General features: G+C 39.4%; 3 protein-coding genes across 7 annotated transcripts; 2 read left to right on the top strand and 1 right to left on the bottom strand.

Annotated features, from left to right (window-relative positions):
* Nucleotides 1–2,944: 2,944 nt before the first annotated feature.
* LOC131130362 (transcription elongation factor 1 homolog) lies at nucleotides 2,945–6,880 on the bottom strand. 3 transcript variants are annotated; one of them, XM_058074519.1, is made up of 4 exons: nucleotides 6,717–6,880; nucleotides 6,351–6,490; nucleotides 6,197–6,267; nucleotides 2,945–3,940 (listed from the first exon to the last, which is right to left on the bottom strand). In XM_058074519.1, the coding sequence occupies exons 2-4, from the start codon at nucleotides 6,464–6,466 to the stop codon at nucleotides 3,876–3,878; spliced, it is 252 nt and encodes an 83-aa protein (XP_057930502.1). In that variant the 5' UTR covers nucleotides 6,467–6,490; nucleotides 6,717–6,880; the 3' UTR covers nucleotides 2,945–3,875. The 3 variants fall into 3 exon arrangements, with proteins under 3 accessions (XP_057930502.1, XP_057930503.1, XP_057930504.1); XM_058074520.1 differs by having other exon boundaries at nucleotides 6,632–6,765; XM_058074521.1 differs by having other exon boundaries at nucleotides 6,592–6,729.
* Nucleotides 6,171–12,541, top strand: pld6 (phospholipase D family, member 6). Of its 2 annotated transcripts, none has more exons than XM_058074517.1 (4): nucleotides 6,171–6,328; nucleotides 7,505–7,684; nucleotides 8,136–8,359; nucleotides 11,489–12,541. In XM_058074517.1, exons 2-4 carry the CDS (start codon nucleotides 7,506–7,508, stop codon nucleotides 11,740–11,742), a joined length of 657 nt encoding a protein of 218 aa, XP_057930500.1. In that variant the 5' UTR covers nucleotides 6,171–6,328; nucleotide 7,505; the 3' UTR covers nucleotides 11,743–12,541. The 2 variants fall into 2 exon arrangements, with proteins under 2 accessions (XP_057930500.1, XP_057930499.1); XM_058074516.1 differs by lacking the exon at nucleotides 6,171–6,328 and adding an exon at nucleotides 6,378–7,040 and having other exon boundaries at nucleotides 11,489–12,516.
* Nucleotides 12,542–13,162: 621 nt separating this feature from the next.
* On the top strand, nucleotides 13,163–22,781 carry LOC131130310 (ras-related protein Rab-3D-like). 2 transcript variants are annotated; one of them, XM_058074515.1, is made up of 6 exons: nucleotides 13,163–13,323; nucleotides 14,938–15,171; nucleotides 19,864–19,982; nucleotides 20,064–20,188; nucleotides 20,331–20,424; nucleotides 22,020–22,077. In XM_058074515.1, exons 2-5 carry the CDS (start codon nucleotides 14,938–14,940, stop codon nucleotides 20,381–20,383), a joined length of 531 nt encoding a protein of 176 aa, XP_057930498.1. In that variant the 5' UTR covers nucleotides 13,163–13,323; the 3' UTR covers nucleotides 20,384–20,424; nucleotides 22,020–22,077. The 2 variants fall into 2 exon arrangements, with proteins under 2 accessions (XP_057930498.1, XP_057930497.1); XM_058074514.1 differs by lacking the exon at nucleotides 20,331–20,424 and having other exon boundaries at nucleotides 13,165–13,323; nucleotides 22,020–22,781.
* Nucleotides 22,782–22,800: the final 19 nt, after the last annotated feature.

The following is a 22,800-nucleotide window of genomic DNA, read 5'->3' as shown; positions in this document are numbered from 1 at the left end:
ACTGGCACATATTGGGACATAAGAAAGCAATTCAGTACAACATGGCTAATTCTATAATCAAGTCATAATAAAAGACAAAAAAAAAATGAAGTACACACTGCAGTCGGCTTAATTTTTTCTTTATTTGAAGAGACTGGCCTCACAAGCACTACCCTCAATCCTTCATTTTACACTTGTATGACAATAAATAATGCAATTTTTTTCCTGTACAACGGATTAACCCTAATCCTAATCCATTTCTTATGAGAAAAAGAAGTTTTTATATACAAACAAAAGAGATTGTGTTGGATTCCAGTGAAATAACCTACTCTAATTTTTGCAGGAAGATGCAGTGATACATTTATTTTTCTAAAGATGCTAATTGTTTTGTATAGTGGTGAGATTGCAACTACCTTCAATTCTTTGAGGCTTGGTATATTATTACACAACTCCGAAGATTACTACTGCTACTACGACTACTACTGCATACATTTAGCCACATAAAAAAATCTGTTTTTTTGTATGTGGATAGTCCTGAGCCCATGTAAGAATGCACACACTTCAGCAAGGTTCAGGCGCTACACAATCCAATAGGGAAATAAGGCATTGATTGTGCTTATATGCTACTATTTTTAGCCAGAATGATGGATGTTTATGTCTTTTATTGATCAAGTTGAGGTGCGGGTCGCTAGGCATGCTGATTAATCAGGACGGCGACCCTGTTGAAATAAAACATTTGAGTTCCATTAGCATGGCTGCTAAGCATTTCACTGCAAAGTCAGCGATATATGTTAGCAAGTGTGCACATGATGGATTGTGCTCATACTGTATGACTTAATGTTGCATGATTTTTAAGCACTGCCTAACCAAAGCACGCATTCAACAGAGCAGAATGCAATTAGGGATTTTAATGAGAATTTCACTCTGGTGTAAACTTGTTGATTGGGCAAAGCAATGTGGGCACACTTTTGTTTGTATTTTGTGTGTGTGTGTGCGCGTGCACTAAGCAACAAAATGACTATTGTGAGCACAGCTCCAGGTGCCTAGCAACCACATCGCTGTTTCCCTGGCAACAGTTGCCTCGCACTCACTGTGTGGGTGATTGGCAGCCTTGGCAACACAGACGAGGTGACCCTTGACCTCACGTGCTGAATGAGAGACGATAAAGACCAATAGAGAGGGGGAGGGCATGCACACACACACACACACACACACACACACACACACGCGCGCACACACACAGACGCCGACAGAGCAGAGGCTAAGTGATAATCATTCTCCATTGTAATCATCCTCCAGCATGTTTCATAAGGTGTCGTCAATAGCGCTCCAGCTGGGGTCCGTCATCAAATGCAACACACACGCACACACATCTCATTTATTGTCACAGGATACTTCTTTGGTTTGTGATCACCCACCTTTTGTGTACTGTGCTTTATGATTAGAAACTATGATGGGAGCATTTTGACAATTGACAGCATAATTACGCAGATATGTTCTGGTCGGAGCGTGTTAAATAAAAACATGTTTTGCAGTAGAGCATTTCCGCTCAGGACCTACTGTGGGCCGTATTTCCTTAACAGTGCAGAACATAAATAACATAACAGACTTTTTTCAATCAAAATTGTGATTGTTAAAATAAGTTTTAAGCATTTTACTCCGCTATGATTATAAAGAGTCAATTTTTTTTAAAAGTAGAGCAGGGGTCTCAAACACGCGGCCCGCAGGCCAAATGTGGCCCGCAGGACACTAGTTTGAGGCCCCCGCCTTGATATGAAAGTTTAATGTTAGTGCGGCCCGCGCAAGTTTGATATGGATGCTGTATGGTATCATGTACCCAGAAAAAAATATTACGTTTGATTAATGTTCATGTTAAAGGTTAAATAACTGTTGATAGTTATCCTCCCTATCCGTGTGGAAGTGGTAAGTTTTTGGCTTTTTAAGTTTAAAGGAAATTAAGATTAAGATATGCCTTTATTCCTCCCTCAGTGGGGAAATTTGTAACTTGGAGGCTACCGTTTAGGTCGCTAGCTCTCTAGTTTGCGAGTTAGCATGTGTCTCAAGACCCTGCAGTTGGGCAATATGTTGTAAATAAAAAGAGTATAAATGTGACTATAGTCGTGTTTTGTCATGTCTACAGGGCTCTAATAATGCTTTGTTCATTTTAATCTGAAAAAAATAATTTGTCTACCCACCAACTATATGTGGTTTCTTAAGTTTTTATTATTTGCCGTTTTATTATTATTATTATATTTATTTATTACTGATTGATTTTCTTTATTCTTGATTTGTTTATTTATTTTATTTCTTTTTTCTTATTTTGTGTAGAAAAATAAAAATTAAGATATTTGAGAACAGTGGAATGTTTTATCAGAGCTTTTCTTGTAGAAAATCAGAACCAAAGCAAAGTTTATTTATTTTTCTGTTTTTAATAAATGCGTTTCTTTTTTTTTAGGGGACCGCTTATGTTTTTTTTTCCCCACTTTTCTGACCTGTAAATGTTGGTACTATGTTGTATTCTCCTGGTAAACAATGCCAAAGCGTCAGATTATGAGGTTTGCACATTTGGAAGTGAGCCCTGAAATAAGTTTTGTAAGGCTCTGCAGTTCTACCAGATCTGGACTTCCTTGTATGGGCTGAAGATTGCCTGCACTCAGCAAACGTGGACCTATGCATCCGGAAGTCCTCGGGAGCACTTAGAAGTGTGATCAATCACAGCGGAATGGGCATACCTAAAGGAGGTCTGGGGGTGGAGTAAATTAAATATAGGCCGTTTGGGTCGGAAGCAGGAAGTCTATGGAAACACTGCGGAAATAGTTACAGAATCTGCAAGATGGTAGAAAGCTTTCCTGTCGGGTTATTGTGTGTAGCTGCTCTATTGGAAGCATATTTAGCGCTAAATCTGCTTGTTAGCTTCCTTCATCACAAGTGAACAATGGCAATTGAAGAGAGACAGGAAGGGCTCTTTTAAATCTTATCCAATAAGTCATTTTTATTGCAAATACAGATCCAAAATCAGAGGAAAACAATGTCAAGCTATCAAGGGGGTTTGGAGGCAGAAAAAAATGTCAAAAATGTAAATATTTACTGCGGTCTCAATTACTCTTACTCACCAAATAGTGGGGATCTACAGTACAGGTATTTGTAATACTAAGAGTATCTATTCCCTAAATCAGATATTGGATTAAACAGCTACACTCAAGTTATAATAAACATCCACAGCACTGGTTAGTGACATTATGTCTTACTGCTCTTTTATTTTCAAAATAACCCAAGTCATAGCAACCTGAAAGTGTTTTGTGTTACAGTGGCATAGGAAAATAACTAAGCACACAAAAATATTGTGTGTACATCTTGTTACTATCACAGAAGACATAAAGCAATTTAATCAAACTAGATGACATAAACAGGAAAGCATACATGTATTTTTGCTTCACTTTAACGACCTGCTGCTGTGAGGATGAGGGGAGCTGTAGGTCGTTATCATCATCATCACCATCATTACAGGACACGCTGCATGTAACAAAATGTGACATCATCACAGCAGAAGGTAGTTGAGCTGCATTTTTGGATAGGTTTTTGCTCATTAGATACACTTATGCAGGTGTCTCTAATAATGTGGATAGCATTCTCGTCATTTCTGTCTGGATGTCACAGGCAATTAAAAGAAAACCAAATGTCTACAGTTGAAAGTCCTTGATGACGAAGAGTCAGGGGTGGGGGCTACAAATTGTAGACGGTGACACAAGAAAAGAAAACTACTGGGGTCTTATTTGGAGTCGTGGGCTAAAGCTTTGCAGGTAGGAGTCGCCACCTGTCCACATGGTCACAAAAGTAGAGTTATATGCACAGTCCCAACCTCCGCCAGTCCTGACAGCAGACCAGGTCCGTCAGGGCTATTGATTGGCTGATTCACATGCATCTATCCAATCGCTGTATACGTCAACTGGCTCCGACAGGTCTAAAGAGTGAGGGGGTTAAGGATAATGACTGTCATCAGCGTCGACTGAATGTCTTGTGTGACATTAAATTTGATACCAACTGTGGAAATTTTCATACTGAGACATTAAGGAGTTGATCATATCGTGACTAAATAAATAACATTATTATAGCATTGATCACTGTCAAAACAAGGAAGGAGTATGAAATAATGGTTATAAAGTCTTCAATTTACAAATTTTATGTTGCCATTTTAAAAAAAAAAGACAATGTTACAACAAAAAAAATCTTTAAATTGTAATACAATTGTATGACATTGAATGGAATTATACAAAACAAAATTCACAGTTTTACAAGAATCTGTAATATTAAGAGAATGAACTCATGTTCATCTTTTCATGAGAAAGATGTAATGTTGGACCAAAAAAAAAGCCGTAATTGTCAGAGAATAAAGTCATATAACAAAGTATATTCCATATTTTATTGAAAGATGTCATAATTTGACAAGGAAAAAAAAAAATTACGCCATGAAATTTATGGGTTTAAGTGCTGACATGAGTTCATCCCACATTCCACAGCCTTGACACAACTTCAGTGACAAACGGCAGTCATGAAATGCTCGCAACAACTTGTAAGTTTTAAAGCCTCTATTGATGTTCTATACAATAAATTCATACATGAATGCTTTCCTTGAGCTTTCTTTACGTCAGATTTGCCCTCGCCCCAGACTCTGACCATAACCTCATATGCTACATCAGCTGTCTGGGTGTGCGGATGAGGGAGGCGCCAAATCCTCAATTAGGAGTCGTAGAAAAAACCATCAAGACTTATGATGCAGCAATAAATCTGCGGTTAAACACAAGGGCCATAAGATTAAGTTGAAAGCTTCCAGTAAATGGACGGCTGTGGTGAGGAGATTTCTCTCAAGCTACTGAAAGTGTCCCAAGAGTTTATCATTCAGAAACATGCATGCGTGCATAGCCTTATGGATGTGTATTAGCAAATATGCTGCTTAATAATCCACAAAACAAACATGTCACACCACACTGGTCCCGCTTATAGCAGTTGGTCACTAATGATATGGTAGGTACTCTATAGCGTATCTCTGGCTGTAACAATACTGGCTTTTTAGTCTTAAGATTTGATATTTTTACACTGGTGAACTTCTTGTTTGACACAAAGACACAAATCACAACATTTGCATAACAGTACCAATATTCGGTATTAGCAAGAGCACACGATAAACACCGGCTGCTTTTTCTCCTCTGAACTACTTTCCATTTTCTACATTAGGATCGCGGGTGTATGCTGGAGCCTATCCCAGCTGTCTTCGGGCGAGAGGCGGGGTACACCCTGGACTGGTCGCCAGCCAATCACAGGGCACATATAGACAAACAACCATTCACACTCACATTCATACCTATGGACAATTTGGAGTCGCCAATTAACCTCGCATGTTTTTGGAATGTGGGAGGAAACCGGAGTACCCGGAGAAAATCCACGCATGCACGGCGAGCTGAACTACTTTGACCCGTAGGTCAACATATGCTAAGCTACCTGAAGAAAGCATCCACATCGTAGATTTGTGTTTTAAGTGAGTAAATGAATGTAATATCTAATAATATAGCTTAAATAATGAAATACTAATATTTGCACAATATGCTGTGGGCCAATAAGAAAAACTGCAGGACAAAAATGGCCCTTGGGCTGTAGTTTGGACACCTGTGATCCATCTATTTCAGCTTTATTTATCATGCATTTGCGATTACACAATGTTTGTTAGTTTTTACTTGTGTTTTTCTTTGTTGTTATTTAATCAAAGTATTATTCCCTATATATTTTGTAGTTAATTGTCTATTACACGACATTTCTATCATTTCTTCTTGCTTTCTTCCAACCAAATTAGCTCCACTTCTTCAGACCCCTTTTCGGACATGCTGAATTATGCAAGTGCAGACCTGCCAACCTTGAAGAAATTTTAGGAGTACTCTACCTCCACCTCTACTGCGCGTTATTGCTTCATTTTGCTGGAGAGGGAGTGAGTTGCCGTAGGTAGCCAACACTGGCACCTCGACAGAGGAGCATAATCAGGGGTTAAAATGCGTGCAGAATACAAAAATGCATAAAAAGCGTACCTGTGTTGTACCTTCATGTAACATGTTAAATGTTCAACCATTGCCAGTACAGTTACTAAACGGTTTATGATGGACACAGTTTGACACTGGAACTGATTGTTGAGTGGACTAGTTTCTAATATCATACCATGAAGAAAGGATACAAGTAATTGGCGTCTGGAACTCTTCCAAACAGACTGAGCAAGATATCACTCCAGTATTTCTGCTTCTATCCCTGTTGACAGAAAGAGAGGAGGAAGTTAGCAACTGCCAACAGAAATAGCAATATCAAAAAGGTGAACCGGTGTGTTGATTTACATGTGGACGTCACACGACTTCTCGTGGTTGCAGAAGGGACATGAAAACTGAGAATCCAGATTCCCCGTCATCTTCTTTTTAGGAGGCGGTTTTCGTTTAGACTTACGGCGACCCATCGTTCAAAAACTGATGCTTACGTTCTGTGAGTGGCGTGTAGTGGACAAACAGGGCAGAGAAGTACAGTGCGAGATTAGGGTACACAACACAACTTAGGTTAGTTAGCAAGTTAGCATTAGCGTGCCTGTTCTTTGATGACAAAGAACGCCCCAAGAAAACCTCACCAATCACGATGTAGACATAATTGCGCATCTCTTCATAACATAACTTTACTTATACCAAAGCAACATGAAACTAGAGATTATTTACCTGTGTTTGGGGAAATACACGTTACGTTACACGGGGAAACAACTTCCACAAGACCCGCCTTTGCGATTAAATGATTGGACCGGGTCCGGTATGGTAGACGCCCATCATTGGCCCTCATACACGTCAATCACGTCGATTAGCTTTGACGCAGGCTAGTTGGCAATACCCGCGTGATGGCGTCAGAGGCTCCAGATACACGGAGGGTCCGCTGAGGTTAAAGTACAGTTAGTTCTCAACTGTTTTAGTCATTTTGACATTATCTACAGTTTTACGAAAACATCTTTTCCTATTTTTTTAAACTGTTTTGCCAAGTCTGGAACTAAGGTGAGCCAAAGCTCACGGTGGAATAGGTGGCACGCCAGCTAAAAACATTACAATTATCTTGTATGTTGGTGAACTCGAGTTAAAGATGTTGTATGTCAACTGCTCAAGATTATACATATTTTTTCAACCAAAAAATATAACATTATCAATACTGCTAGTGGTTGAAAAGAACAAATTGAACAAATAGCAGTACACACACACACAAACACAAAAACAGAAACAAAGAGGCAATTAGCAGTTATGATAGGCTACATTCAATGATAGCTAACGTGAGTAGCTAAACCTAGCCAAATTGCTATCATTGGGTGACAACAAACATAACTAATGCGCCTGTAGTATGTTCCTTTGTAGGCAATCGCTTTAATTGCACAATTGTGGGCCACCTATACATTGTAGCACCTATATACTGTATACAGTATAATGTAATGTAATGGAAATATTTACATGTTTCTTCCTACATTAAGGATGTCATTGATGTGGACTGTCAAGATGGTCAGCCTTGGAGCAGTGGCCCTCTCCCTCAGTGTGGAGCTGCTCTACAGGCTACTGTATCGCCTCAAACCGCCAAGAACCCTGAACGAGGTTCTTTTCTTTCCCTCAGAGGTGGCCTGCGTGGAGCACATCTTCTCCCCTGCTTCCCCTCAGTAAGTGAGTCTTTGTACTGAGCATAATGAAGCTGCTGTGATTCGTTGGGAAAAATAGCGAGAGAGGAGCTTTGTGTATGTTTTTTTTTCCCTTTTGTGGCCAAATAAACGACGTTTGCAGAGACAAATACGGCTTTCAACTGACTGACGTCCTTGGAAAAATAAAAAGACTCAATAATTGCCAAACAAATGTTATTCAGCCTGTCATTGTGACATTGTGTCATTGTGAGTCTTTGAATTGGCGAAAGCACATTCCGTGCCATGGATGTAACCTTGGTTTTGTCACAGCTTTTGTGCATATACTAGCATTAGAATTCAACATATGTCTCTTCTACTGCACATTCTAATACTCCTCATCTAGAATGAATTGTGTGATACCGACATATCCTATGACAACGTCTATTATTTGAAATTGTAACTTTTAACACAGAATTGTTTTCTATTCTTGTAGCTCCTGCCCTTTGCCTCACGGTGTGGAGACATCCTTCTCCCGTCTTCTCCACGTCCTCCTGTCAGCTTCGTCTTCTCTCGATTTATGCATGTTTTCATTTTCCAACATGGACCTGGGCAGGGCTGTTGTACAACTTTACCGAAGGAGAGTAACTGTCAGAATCCTGGTTGACAAGCATTACTCTGCCATCAACGGCTCCCAAATTGGAGCCCTTCGCAAGGCGGGTAAGTGAAATTAGAATTTAGAAGGAAGTAGCACAAAAAAATATTATGTTAAATGTACAATGTACATAACGTTTGACCTATTTTGACCTACTGAAGCATTGAAGAACAAAGTTCACCCATAAAGGTTCATCTTGAAATTTTATTATGTTATTATGTGCCTATGAGCGAGGCCGAACAGGTAGCGACAAATCTATTTGCGGAGGACCGCCATAAATAAATAACTGTATGGGAAACACTACTCCTAACTGCCAAACATAGGTTTAAACAAATGTTAATCACTGTAAAATAAATAAAATAATAAAAATACACCTGACAGAGATGTAATGAGAGGGAAGAGGAAGACGTTTGTGGAGCAACACTGTTACCTAACGGTGTTTTATTAGCATTGCTGGAAGTAGTAAGTGTTGTGTTTAGGCAACCTAAGAACCAAATGATCTTTGTGGTGATTTCAAAGTAGTGCCCTGTTTAACCAACTGCGTGTTGAGCATAATGATCAAACTTTGTGTATATATAATTGAATAGCCAGACACTTTGCTCTGTCACAGTAAGTTCAATTACTGGTTCTCCCTCAAACTGCACGCCGTTGGGCTTCATTTGGCATCAGATGTTCTTCTGTATAGATTAAGTGACATCAACCACTCTGGGGGGTAATTATTTGGAGCTACTTGGCTGGGTATATGGGAAATATGACTCAGGTCTGCTCCATCGAAGGTGTTCACTCTGTTCCCGGACTATAAGCATCATTGCCAGGAAGTCAGAGGATTTCTGAGGGTCCTCAGTGGTGAACGGGGTGGGGGGATGACAGCAGATGTCTTTGTGTCGCATGTTTCACTTACTCTCTCGCCTAGGCTTCTGCATTTGCTAAATTGCAGCTATTGCGTATTTGAAAGAATGAAGTGAGTAAGAATTTGGCAACCCGAACAGCGAATCTCATTAAGCCAAGTGTTCCTAAGTGCACGTGTTTGTGTGGATGTCAACCACTTGGCTACAAGGCACAATCTGTTTTCTTTTCATCCATGTTCTATCTTGTCTTTGTCCTGCAGGGTGCTTTCATGCTCAAATAGCTGAATCAGTGGCATGGGCACATACAAACATTCAAGCCAGCCAGTGTTGCACTTCGATTCTATTAAGTGCGAGCTCGTTAAGACAAGAGCCCACACAAAGCCGCTGTTTTCACGACTGTAATGTTATCTTGAATATTGGCAAATCAAGGTAACATTTTTAAAAGAGAGGAAATCTCCACAATGTGTCCTTAACCAGAAGAGCCAAAGTGACTAGAAATAAACAAAAATAACTTGTCCTTCATGAAAATCCATCATTCAAACAGCCAATATGTAACACTTGCTTGCCAATATACACTACAGTGAATGCAGTATAATTACAATGACACTACAATAAATCGTCCTTGCAGTAGCATGGCTGCCTTTTACTGAATCAGCCTCAGCTGAGCAGAGCTGCAGTTGGTTTTCATCCAATGTAATAAATAGTTGTATTTCATTCTCTCTTTAGTCGGTGAGACACACATGCACCGTCTTGCCCTCTTAGCAAGACAGGCAGACTAGCTGGAAATGCACTGCAAGCTCACATTTTTACTTGATGGCTTTTCCTGCAATGGGCTCTTGTGTTATTTTTGTCTTTGGGTGGCGAGGTTCTGTTTTACAATCTTGTGTAGTTCTGACATAAAAATTCTTTACTGAGCCAGCAACCGTGCATCTGTCGAGTACTAATGCAAATTTCCCCATGGGGATGAATAAAGTATCTACCTACCTACCTACTACTATTTGGTTGCTCAGGAGGTGATGTAAGCGCTAACAATCGATGTCTAGATGATTACATCGATTTTCCAATTAATCAACGTGGTATTTGATTAATATTTTTTTCATTTAAAAAAGTAAATATCCTCTTATTTAAGCCGGTCAAATGTGTATATTTCAATTTCCTGAGTAATCATTATATATATATATATATATATATATATATATATATATATATAGTCACACACAAACCAACTGTTTGTGTTTGGTTCATATTGATTTCGAGACAACAAGCTTCAGATTTATCGACGGAGAAAGTCATCGTTACTTGCGGCCCTAAGTGATACTGAGTAATAGTAATAGATTTATTTACCATATTTCTTCAAACAGTGGCAAGATGTCGCAATAAATCGCCGGCGCATCGTCCACCTGTAACAAATACGCAGCTCTCTCCAAATGCATGCTTCCACTATCTGTACTTTAACTCTAATTACTTCTCTGCATGCTCCAGAGTGTTTTTTGCCCCTTCAGATTTACCCCACCCTCTATCCCTAGCCCTCCGTTCTTTCCATTGTCTTATTTTGTTTAAAAACATAGTTTCACTGGACAAAAACGTATAAAAGCTGAATGGAATGGGCCAAACAGAAAAGCATCAGAATCTAAGGCTCAGAGCTAAAGGCCTTCACATTGAGTTGCATAAGTCAAATGAAACAAAATAATGTCCAGCCTTGTTATTATTATTGTTGATGAATATGAGCATGTCAGACCAGCTTGACATAGCCATGTTGAAGCGAGGCAGGCATATTGAAGGGCTACCTTTTCCAGCCTGGGGAATCTCACTGACTCTCCATCAGTTTTGTTTTAGGCATATACTGTATATCATTGAAATATTTTTAATAATGTTTTAGTTCAAAGTGGTTCCAAATGCCTCCTTTTTGTTTCCTATGGCAGCGGCTTTAGGCAGTAAAATAATCAGGCCTGAATGAATTGCACTCTTGACTACAGTAAGCAGTGCAATCCTATGCCTGCATTTTTTTCAACCCTTGGCTATAAAACATAGCCTTGTTGATTCCAAATGCCACATGACCAACAAAAATCTTATTGGTTAGAAATCAATTTATGCATACTCTTTCAGATTGCAAAAACAGAGTGAAGAGATTGTGCTGATGTCAAAGAACATTTACTACCTGGCAATAACATTTGTGAAATATCTCCTCTTGCTCATATATCTGCAACAATGAAACATATGATATGATCTTTGAACTTTCCAACAGCACGATTTTACTCTGTTTATGTCAGCTTCATAGCTTCCAAAGCACCACAGTTCATCCATAATGCATTGAAATCTTGTCATTCTTCTCCTCCTCCTCTATAGGGATCTGCGTGCGCAAGGTGGGCAGCTATATGCACATGCATCACAAGTTCGCAGTGGTGGACGGCAGGCTGCTCATCACAGGCTCCCTCAACTGGACGCTGGCAGCAGTGCAGTGCAACTCGGAGAACATCCTCATCACAGAAGAGCCAGACCTGGTCAGGCCCTACGTGAGGGAGTTCAGTAGGTTATGGGCAGACAACGATCCATCTCAGAATGGAGCCTCAAGTAGCCAAAAGCTAACTGATATGGACTAGGGACTGATGAGCTGTAGGGGATATTAATACAAAACTAAACAGACTATTCCAGTCAGCATTTCATATTTAGAAGTTCTTTTACTTTGTGTTTTGAAAGATCTGCTTGGTTATATCGGAGGTGTTATGTTGATGCGTTTTAAAGTAGGATCCTGCTGACAGACCAGTATTCACGCTGAAACTGTTTCATCTTAGTGTGGTTATGCTGCTCGTTTTCTAGTTTGGAACGGGTTGACTTTGTATTTGAGACTCTTATTGTTTCTGTAATGTTGGACTTTTTTCCCTTGCGGTGTCAAAACAGCATCCGATCAGATTTATTTTATTTATATATCATATTTGTATGGTAACTGTGTCTTGCTATGACGAGCTGTCATGTATCGAACAGCATAGTCCTCAGTTGGCACTTTGTTTTTGTATAGATCTGAGTCAAAAAAATTATTTTTTTAAATGGAAGAAAACATATTTTCAGGTTTTAAGTGGGTGTCATGTTGTACCAGTTGCTTTTTGAAAGAGTTTATGTTGGAATCATTTAGAAATGATTATCATCAGGTTATATCAGGGGTTTTTGGTCATTGTGGTTTATTTGCTGTCACGGTAACTCGGTTCCAGTCACAAACAAACTGCTTTTGGCGTATTAGATGGATCCTTAATCACCCACATCTACAGTTTTTCCTCAATTGAAATTCCCATAGAGGCTTCACAGCACCAACAGCAGCGTTATCAATAGTGAACAATGCAATGCATTGATGTTGATCTGGTGTTTACAACCAATGCTTGCATGACTCCTTGCTTGATGCTTGATTAAATAGCGGCTTGTCTCACTTGAAGCCTGACCTCATTCACCATCAAGTTATGTGTAGTAAATGACAATGTCAAACACAACAAATCAGCTGCTGGATTATGTAAGATCCAACTTTTAACTAAAAGGTCATGAGTTTACAGTACTGTAAACCAGTTTGGAGGAGCCGAAACATATTTGAGTTGACTTTCAAAATAAATGCTAAAAGATGCTTTAAGCTAGGTTAATAATTAGTCATTTTGTAATTGAAGGAAAATCCAATCCATCTACGGTCTTTCACTATCGTTTATAAACAGATGATCTAATTGTATTTAGCTCAATCTTCTGCATTCATAGGACAAACTAATGTTAAGTTAATTTAAAAGACATTTTTCGGCAAATTTAAGGAAAATTGGATAATTTCCCCACGTCACAGTACTTGGGAAACACAAAGTTAAACTAGCACTTAAGTTGCACCTGGTTTTCTCTTAATTACAGCAAATAGTCACTGTTTTGTTCAGTCTCTGCACAACAGTCCCCCAAATTGTCGTTTAAAAATTATGTTATTGTGTGTGTGCTCTTGATCACACTTGAATTGGAAGTAGTTCTGTTTTTCAACTCTTGCAATAGCGATCTTACTTCGAAAGTCCAGACCGGAAGCTCTCCGTCGTCACTACGGCGCGCTTCACCGCTTGCACAGTGGACGTCCCGGCAGCGAGCACATGCAAAGATCCGGGAGCGGTCCACACTGATCCCCCTTCGGAGGTAGAGGACGACGCGGGACGGAGGGAGCAGACTCAGCCAAGGTAGCGACGACGCACCCCCCCCCCCCCCCACACCCACCCCAAAAGTTATTTTGTTAAACACGGGCATGTTCTTGTGTGTGAGTTCAGTAACTTTACTTTTCTAGTCATATTGTGCGCGTGAATAATTCAATTAGTCGTGAACGTCAACAAGTGTCCTGATCCCCTTGTGACCCGAAGCCTTGTCACATACACACTCACGTAGCCCAGTTGTGTTGGCTCGGTAACACGTGTCGACACCTTCCCCTTCCTGCACATCAGAAGTTTTGTGTCATAAGTCCATCACTTTGTTGTGGAGCAACGTGTCATTGTGTGTTTTGCTGAGACAGTCTCACTTTGTGGCGACGGGAGCGGTAATGCAGGTCCCCTGGAGAGATTGCAGCAATCATGCAGGACAGCCAGATTGAGGAAGGTGGGCGGATGTGAGGGTGAATGCATGGTTCAGCATCTTTATGATGCCTGGAGATGGTGGAAGGAGGAGGAGGATGGATGATGGCACCCGGTATGAACAGATGAATGGATATGAAGGAGAAGATGAATAGGTGGGTGGATGAATGGTCAGAAGAATGATGGATGAGATGCACAGGCCTTTCACCCACCGCTCAGCATCGACCGGTGCCATAAGTTCCGAGTCCACGTTGAGAAATCGCAGACGAGAGTGGTGGGTGACAGAGGGAGAAAGAGTAGGAGGAGCACATCCCAGGCCATGATTTATAACCTAGCGAGAGAGAAAGATGGATTGTTTTTAAACCAACACTTCCATTTAGCATTTACTCAGCTATTACCTTGGATGGATCTCAGATATGTGAGCGAGCCGACACGATCCTTCAACACGACATTGTGGACCTTTTTAGACCTATCCCCCATACTCCCCAGTCAAGATTCTTATTTATATTCAGGCAAATCACAATACACGTTGTATAAGGCAAGAACATTTGCAACACTTTGCTCCCAAAAAACTAAAGGTTAGTTGGTTAGGTGAGTGCAGGGGCGAACCAGATGCCTAACACTCTCTTGCAAGCGTGGGCGAAAAGTTAGCGCCAAATGTATTTGTGGTGGACTTTTGTAAAACGAAAAACGGCACACCAGGAGTGTACAAAGTGCGGCGCAGGAGCCGTTATTGGCCCCGTACTGTATTCTAAAAATATAATTTATTAATTCATTCATTCATTCATTTTCTACCGCTTATCCTCACAAAGGTCGCGGGGGTGCTGGAGCCTATCCCAGCTGTCTTCAGGCGAGAGGCGGGGTACACCCTGGACTGGTGGCCAGCCAATCACAGTGCACATATAGACAAACAACCATTCACACTCACATTCATACCTATGGACAATTTGGAGTCGCCAATTAACCTAGCATGTTTTTGGAATGTGGGAGGAAACCGGAATACTCGGAGAAAACCCACGCATGCATGGGGAGAACATGCAAACTCCACACAGAGATGGCCGAGGGTGGAATTGAACTCGGGTCTCCTAGCTGTGAGGTCTGCGCGCTAACCACACGACCGCCGTGCAGCCCAATTTGTTATTAATGACGTATATTATTGGATGTTACACTCATTTGCTTATGTAACTTATAACACAGGATATTCATCATCATTTTGTTTGAACCAAACAGATGGCATCAGCCAGAGATTCAGGAGCAGGCCGCGAAGAGAGAGACGCAGCCGACCAAAATTTTGACTACATGTTCAAACTGCTGCTCATCGGGAACAGCAGCGTGGGGAAGACGTCCTTCTTGTTCCGCTACACGGACAACTCCTTCACGTCGGCATTTGTCAGCACAGTGGGCATCGACTTCAAAGTCAAGACCATCTACAGGAACGACAAGCGCATCAAGCTACAGATCTGGGTGAGCCCCCGATAACATGATTTCGATATTTACGATCGGATAGGGTATAGTGATTTTTAACCATAGGGCCGCGGCCCAAACTTGGGCCCCAAGCGCCACCTTTAGGGATGCAAAAAACTTTTGAGTTTTGCACCAGTGGGCCGCAAGGGCCGTGGGACTGCGTAGTAGGTTATCAACTGAAGACACCAGAAATAGTCTAGCCGTTATGCTACTGTATGTTATCCATTAGATGCTAAGTTACAGTGCAGCTTCCGACCAGATGGTGGCGATTATGTGTCAGTCAGTTGTTTAACAAGCTTACAAAAGATCAGAAGAAGACATTCAACTACAACTAGCACTGGATACGTTTTTAAAACGAAAAAATGAAGACAAAAGTGGTGTCAGCTCCCACAAAAAGACAAAATTGAGTACAATCCTGACTTCATCAAGTACGACGTTGTATATGGAGGAAGATCAACATATGGTTTTAGCTTGGTGGCTTGGTAAACTGTGAGTGGATTTGATTTATTATTGAAAACAAATTAATGAGCTCAATTAAATCTATATAGTGTTAATATTGAATGAGCCCCGGGCCACTCTGCACTGGAAACATCGGGCCTCAACGTCAAAAAGGTTAAGAATCCCTGAGATAGGGGATGGAACCGCAACTGTCGTCACTTTAAAACCTTTTTTTTAACCATAGAGGCAGTACAATTGTAACATTCTGTGTGTACAAGTAAGTTAATCACTGCTATAATAGTGAACTACACTAATATATAAAACCAATAATCTTAAGGCGCAGGTGTATTGGAACATTTTTAAGTGTAACAAGAAGTGAACCACTGCTTTGACAAGTGGCGACACATGGTTATAATGTCCAATTCAGATTTTTTTTTTGTTGTTGAAATCAGATCTTTTATGTGGTTGTTCAAGTCACACAAAAAAAATGACAATTTTTAAAAATAATTTTCTGATGTTTCCATTGGTGAGTACCTTTTATCCAAGTCTCGCACCATATAACATGCCTTTTAATGACATATGGGTTTGATATATGTAATCTCACCGTTCAGCTCGCAGCAGCTTGGATACATAAGGAGTTTTTTTTAGAATTCAAATTGTACTCTTCACACTGACACAGGTCACAAACCAGCAAATGAATTGGAATTGACCTGCAGTGTGAACATAGCTTTACTGCTTTCAGTGTGAGTCAAATTCCGCAAAAAAGCAGAAGACACACGCTACGTGTAGATGCCAACAACTTATTTTCCTTACATATTTCGCTCTAATAAACTGGCTCTCAAAAGCTAAGGCTGATCTATGACGCCCAAAAGCAACACCAATGCACATGGCCACTAAGGAAATCAACACTGATAATGTCAAAGGACAAGAACACATTCATACTTTTATACATTTATGTGTATGTTTAATTCAGTTTTTAATGGCCATGACAGTGTGAGCTAGTTTTGTTGCAGCATCTTCCAACAGCTGCACACAGAGCACTTCCTTTATTGGTCTATCTACTTGCAAACCTTTTTGTTCACCCCCACATCCACAGCCCTGGAGCTTTACTAAAGAGCCGATCTCTCTATGAATATTTAAAAGAAACATGAAACAACACACTGTCGGGATCATACAGCTCCCCAGTGCACCGTGTAGACACACATGGATTTGAAATGCAATAAAAATACGCAATTGAAAGACGTACGAATCTTTTAAAAAAAAAAACAAGCAGATTATTTGAAACTGTAAATCAGTGTGATTTTTATGTTGGGAACAAATTATCTGTTCTTGGTAAAAGTGGAGCTGTAAAATTATTAGAATAAAGCCATAAAATTTGACCAGAAACTTGTGAAGCCACAAAAATGGTCTTAAAAGTATGTGAATAAAGCCATAAAACAACAAAAAAAAGTATTTAGAATAAAGCCTTAAAATTATGTGGAAAGAAGCATGCTGGGGGAAAAAAAATCACAATTTATTATTAAATTATACAATAATTATATTAATTCATCATTTATTTATTTATTATAATAGAATTTTAATAAAATTATAATTATAATATATATATATATATATATATATATATATATATATATATATATATATATATATATATATATATATATATATATTTTTTTTTTTTTTTTTTTTTTGGTAATAAAATTACATGAAGAATAAACAGGTTGCCTGCACAAGTATGAATATTATCCAATTCGACTTTGTAAATTTCTAGGTATGGAAAAGTAAAAAAAATGGAAACCCACTTTTGGAAAAATATTCATGTTTCCAAGACTGTTACCGCTGTACGGCATACATATTCAGAAGAACATCATTTGTTTACATTGATACAAGGGCCGCAACTATCGACTACTATCTTAGTCGATTAATCTGAAGCTTGTTGTTTCAATTAATCAAGCAACCGGTTATCGATAAATCGATATGAACCAAACACAAACAGTTTGTGGTTTGGTCGGCAACATATAAGAAAACAAGGCAAAAACGTCCATAACTGTTTTCCAAAGTCAAAGTTGCTGTGTTTGAATGTCTTTCTTTGCCAAAAGCACAAATATAGGTTTACTTTCATGGATCACCAAAAAAATATTCTCATTTGAGAGGCTGAAATCAGAGGATATAAAAAACTATTAATGAAATACCAAAGTAGTTGTCAATTAATTGTATAATTGATTAATAAATTCATTGACTGATTGGATCGACCCACACTACCTTTGCAATGTAATTGGCACTTCTCTAGTAAAGAAAAGCTCAAAATAAAAAAGTTGCAAAATAAAGACGATAAAGTGATAAAGTAACAAGAACAAAGTGGTAATGTTACCGGCAACATATAGTTAGCTTTCCCGAGAAAATTAAAATTTTGACTTTCTCATTGCATGATTATTTTTCCCTTTTCGCTGTATTCCTACTAAGACCTACTAGCAGATGAACATAATTCTCCAAGGAAAGCAAATTTGACAGATATTATATCAACAAAATTGTTAGAAAAAGGGCAGCCTTTTAAATGTCAGTGCTGTAAATTCACTTAAACTAATAAAAGCTGAGGTTAAAAGGTTGTCGAATTCAGCCTCAGAGGCTTGGAGACCATTGTCAACACACACAGTGCACGCTTTCCCCTCACCCCGGCTTGGCTGGCATGCATATGGCATCAAGTCATTTCTCACGCGGCAGCGTTAATGCTAGTTGATGTTTAACACGGTCCCCAGACAGTACACTTCATGAAATATGCATGGCTTTGAGCTGGCGGGGGCCGAACGCGCTTACAATGCAGCCCGACACCCACCAGGACAGACTCGCCTCACTCACAGCACTCCTGTTAGATGAAAGCAATACATTCTTTTTTCCTCCTTTATTGTAATGTATTCAGCAAGCAAGCATTCTGTGCACATCGGGAGCGATGATAAAGTTGTGTTACATGAAGAGGAGCTTCAATGGGTTTCATGGGGCCGCTGAAAACATTCATTTTGTTAGCGCCAAACATTAACGCATTTGCATTACTTTTCATAAAGGCACAGCATATTAAATTCATCTGTTTAAGTCTACTGTGCCTCCGCATGATGACACACGTTTCCCCGCAGACTGCACATAAAGAAGACAAATAACATGCTCATATTTGTGAAATATTGATGCCGGGCCATGGGGCCAAGCCAAAAAGCAGGGAGTGTACTGCACTGTATATCCTGGTGTGCTTTGGGTGGTGCAACATTGTCTCCTGTTTGGAGGGCTTTACTTGAGTCCACAGTAAATCATTCACCTTCCCTTGTGGAGATTACCAAGTGTACGCTTCCTTTCAGAAGATCCAAATAATAAAACCACAAGTTTTTACAGTGCAGCGCCATGTCAATACAAACGACATCCACAATACACAATACACAATTCACTCCGCGCTTGCCCCGACCCTCCCAGTTTCAAAAAACAACTAAAAACCCACCTCTTTAAATCTGTTTTTAATGTCTAACTTTTTATACCTGACTGCTGTGCCCCGCCCCGCTTTTACTCATGTTTTAACTGTGTATAAACAAATGAATGTTGTATTTTAACGTATATTTTACACTGTTTTTATTCAACTCCATTTTTCTGTAAAGTGTCTTTGAGTATTTTGAAAAGCGCTATACAAATAAAATGTATTATTATTATTATTACATACACATAAGAGTCTTGAACCAGTCATGATGTGCTATACATATCACTATATTGACACTTACTATGGTACTCATTATGTCACTGTATGGTCATATCACCTCGTACTTTGGTACGTGACAAAAATAAAATTAAAAATAAGAACACATTTAAAAAAAAACTAAAACTATATTAGGAAAGCAGGAAGTGAACAAATGTTAACAGTTACTGATTGTAAAAGTACCAGATGGAGGGGTAGGATTTAATAAGCTTTGCTTCTTCCTACTCCTTTTGGACTTGTGGAACTGTGAACTGATTATGTGATGCGTTCAATTGTAATCTGATGCATGTTCAAATGAAATAAAACCATTACCATTACATACTTGCTCAATAGAAGTACCTCAAATAACACCTTCAAAATAATGTCAATGGTTCCCTGGCTTGTAATAAGAAGACGGCAATGGTAGAAACAAGAAGAAAGACACAGTTTGGCATATATAACTATTGAAACTTCAATAGTTTACGTTTCTTTCCATTAGTGATTGGGCAAACTTGGAGTTGTCGACTTTCTATTTGTGTTGACAGGACACTGCGGGCCAAGAGCGCTACCGCACCATCACCACAGCTTACTACAGAGGAGCCATGGGCTTCCTCCTCGTATATGACATCACAAGCCAGGAGTCTTTCCTCTCTGTGCAAGACTGGTAATCACCTCATATAATATTTCTATATACATTCATGTATTATGAATTATGTATTGTAAAGAATGTGTATTTGGTTCCCAGGGGAACACAGATCAAGACATACTCGTGGGACAACGCCCAGGTGGTCCTGGTGGGCAATAAGTTGGACTTGGAGGAAGACAGACAGGTCCCCACTGAGGAGGCGGAGAGACTCGCGAAGGAGCTAGGTCAGTGTGCACCAGTGGCATGGCATTTTTTATCTTATTTTTTTTCTTTCATCCATTTTTGATGTCTACCTTTTCAGTTTAATAACAGTGCCGTTGTGTGGCAGATTTTTAGTTCAACTGTGTTTTGTTTTGTTTTTTGCAGCCAAATCCAAAGTGGAATGCTACCATGCTAACAGTTGGTCGGCTAAAATATAGCAAGATAGCACCTTGAGTAAAGAAAGTGCTAAAGCAGATAAGTAAGGAATATAAACCAATCTTTGCAGCCATGTACTATTTCAAAACAGTAATGAGAGAGGTAGAATGCTAACATGCTAACATTCATTATGCTAACATACAGCAAGACAGCAACTTGAGTAGCAAAATGGCTGAAGTAGATAAGTAAGGATTATACACCAATCTTAGTAGCTAGGTAATATTTCAAAGCCCTAATGAGATGAGCAGAATGCTAACATGCTAACAGTTGGCATGCTAACATAAAGCTAGATACCAACTTGAGTAGAGAAAGGGCTAAAGCAAATACTTTTTCAAAACACTACTGAGACAAGTGGAATGCTACCATGCTAACAGTTGGTCGGCTAAAATATAGCAAGATAGCACCTTGAGTAAAGAAAGTGCTAAAGCAGATAAGTAAAGAATATAAACCAATCTTTGCAGCCATGTACTATTTCAAAACAGTAATGAGAGAAGTAGCACGAGAGAGGTAGAATGCTAACATGTTATGCTAACATATAGCAAGATAGCAACTTGAGTAGCAAAATGGCTAAAGTAGATAAGTAAGGATTATACACCAATCTTAGTAGCTAGGTAATATTTCAAAACCCTAATGAGATAAGCAGAATGATAACATACTAACAGTTGGCATGCTAACATAAAGCTAGATAGCAATAGAGAAAGGGCTAAAGCAAATATTTTTTCAAAACACTACTGAGACAAGCAGATAAGGAATATGAACCAATCTTTGAAGCCATGTTCTATTTCAAAACAGCAATGAGAGATGTAGAATGCTAGCATGCTAACAGTCATTATGCCAACATATAGCAAGATAACAACTTGAGTAGCAAAATTGCTAAAGTAGATAAGTAAGGATTATACACCAATCTTAGTAGCTAGGTAATATTTCAAAACCCTAATGAGATGAGCAGAATGATAACATGCTAACAGTTGGCATGCTAACATAAAGCTAGATAGCAACTTGAGTAGAGAAAGGGCTAAAGCAAGCACTATTTCAAAGCACTACTGAGACAAGTAGAATGCTACCATGCTAACAGTTGGTCGGCTGTAAAATAAAAAATAAAAAAATAAAAAAATAAAATATAGCAAGATAGCACCTTGAGTAAAGAAAGGGCTAAAGCAGATAAGTAAGGAATATGAACCAATCTTTGTAGCCATGTACTATTTCAAAACAGTAATGAGAGAGGTAGATTGCTAGCATGATAACAGTCAGTATGCTAACATATAACAATATAGCAACTTCAGCAGCAAACTGGCTAAAGTAGATAAGTAAGGATTATACACCGATCTTAGGAGCCAGGTATTATTTCAAAACCCTAATGAGATAAGCGGGAAGCTAACATGCTAACAGTTGGCACGCTAACATAAAGCTAGGTAGCAACTTCAGTAGAGAAAGCAGATAAATCAGGATCTGGATGAGCTAGAAAGCTTTTTGTGCACTTTATTGTATTTAGCTGCTCTATAGGAGTCCACAACTCAATACAAAGGGCCAAAAATGAGCATAGCAAGTCCCCTTTAAAAAAAAAAGTGCAAAATTCATAAAATTGGAAATGATTATTTAAATTTGTCATATTTCCTGTTCCTGTTCTCTTTATTGTAGGCTTCCAATTCTTTGAGGCCAGCGCGAAAGACAACATCAACGTGAAGCAGGTTTTCGACAAGCTGGTGGACGTCATCTGCGAGAAGATGAACGAGAACGTCAACAGTGATGCCTCTCCATCGGCCAATCACAAGGGAGCTGGCCTGAAGGACACACCCCGCAGCATCTCGGGAGGCTGTGCATGCTGATAATTAACAGTGGAATTCCATACACTCCAGCATGCACGCACACACACACACACACACACACACAGAATACTACGCTTGTCTACCAATGCTTCATCTATTCTTCTTTATTTAAACGTGACTGTTACACTGGTATGCCAAAGAGCTGCTTTGAGAACACGTGCCTTTTACCTTTCTCCCCCTTCTAGTTATCATTTCCTATCAACGTGGTAGCAGGCAAACCAATGGACCAAACCTGAGCATGAGCCTCACTGAGTCTATGTACCTGTGTAATGCTACCCCCTTGTGGCTGGTTTAAGAAGGTGCATCACTGTGACTGTTGTCTCCTGACATCCTTAGGAGGAAACGGCCTCACTAACTTCTCAATCAAACCTTCAAGGTCATTCCACGATCCAGGAAGTTGTAATTGTTTTTGGAATGGTTGGTGGGGTTTTTTTCTTCTAGTAAATGGTTAATTACAGTACAATACTTCCCTTGCCACTTTAATTAGTGCCTTTTTAAAGAAAACTAAGGGGCGCTTTGCAGCATGTCTTTTTCAAATAAATGATGTAATATATCACACAAAGTTGATTTTTATTCCGGCATAGTATAGTATG

The sequence above is a fragment of the Doryrhamphus excisus genome, chromosome 1 (genome assembly GCF_030265055.1).
Source record: "Doryrhamphus excisus isolate RoL2022-K1 chromosome 1, RoL_Dexc_1.0, whole genome shotgun sequence".
Lineage (NCBI taxonomy): Eukaryota > Metazoa > Chordata > Actinopteri > Syngnathiformes > Syngnathidae > Doryrhamphus > Doryrhamphus excisus.
Note: the sequence above shows the minus strand (reverse complement) of the source record. Positions and strands in the feature narration are given on the sequence as shown.

Bases quoted from the DNA above. Each gene is read 5' to 3' on its own strand.
- pld6 (XM_058074517.1), top strand. From the start codon at position 7,506: ATGTCATTGATGTGGACTGTCAAGATGGTCAGCCTTGGAGCAGTGGCC. The intron at 7,685-8,135 runs GTAAGTGAGTCT...CTATTCTTGTAG, and splicing joins TTCTCCCCTGCTTCCCCTCA to CTCCTGCCCTTTGCCTCACG. The intron at 8,360-11,488 runs GTAAGTGAAATT...CCTCCTCTATAG, and splicing joins TGGAGCCCTTCGCAAGGCGG to GGATCTGCGTGCGCAAGGTG.
- LOC131130310 (XM_058074514.1), top strand. From the start codon at position 14,938: ATGGCATCAGCCAGAGATTCAGGAGCAGGCCGCGAAGAGAGAGACGCA. The intron at 15,172-19,863 runs GTGAGCCCCCGA...TTGTGTTGACAG, and splicing joins GCATCAAGCTACAGATCTGG to GACACTGCGGGCCAAGAGCG. The intron at 19,983-20,063 runs GTAATCACCTCA...TTTGGTTCCCAG, and splicing joins TTCCTCTCTGTGCAAGACTG to GGGAACACAGATCAAGACAT.
- LOC131130362 (XM_058074519.1), bottom strand. From the start codon at position 6,466: ATGGGTCGCCGTAAGTCTAAACGAAAACCGCCTCCTAAAAAGAAGATG. The intron at 6,268-6,350 runs GTAAATCAACAC...TTCTGTCAACAG, and splicing joins AAGTCGTGTGACGTCCACAT to GGATAGAAGCAGAAATACTG. The intron at 3,941-6,196 runs GTATCCTTTCTT...CTCACTCTTTAG, and splicing joins GTTCCAGACGCCAATTACTT to ACCTGTCGGAGCCAGTTGAC.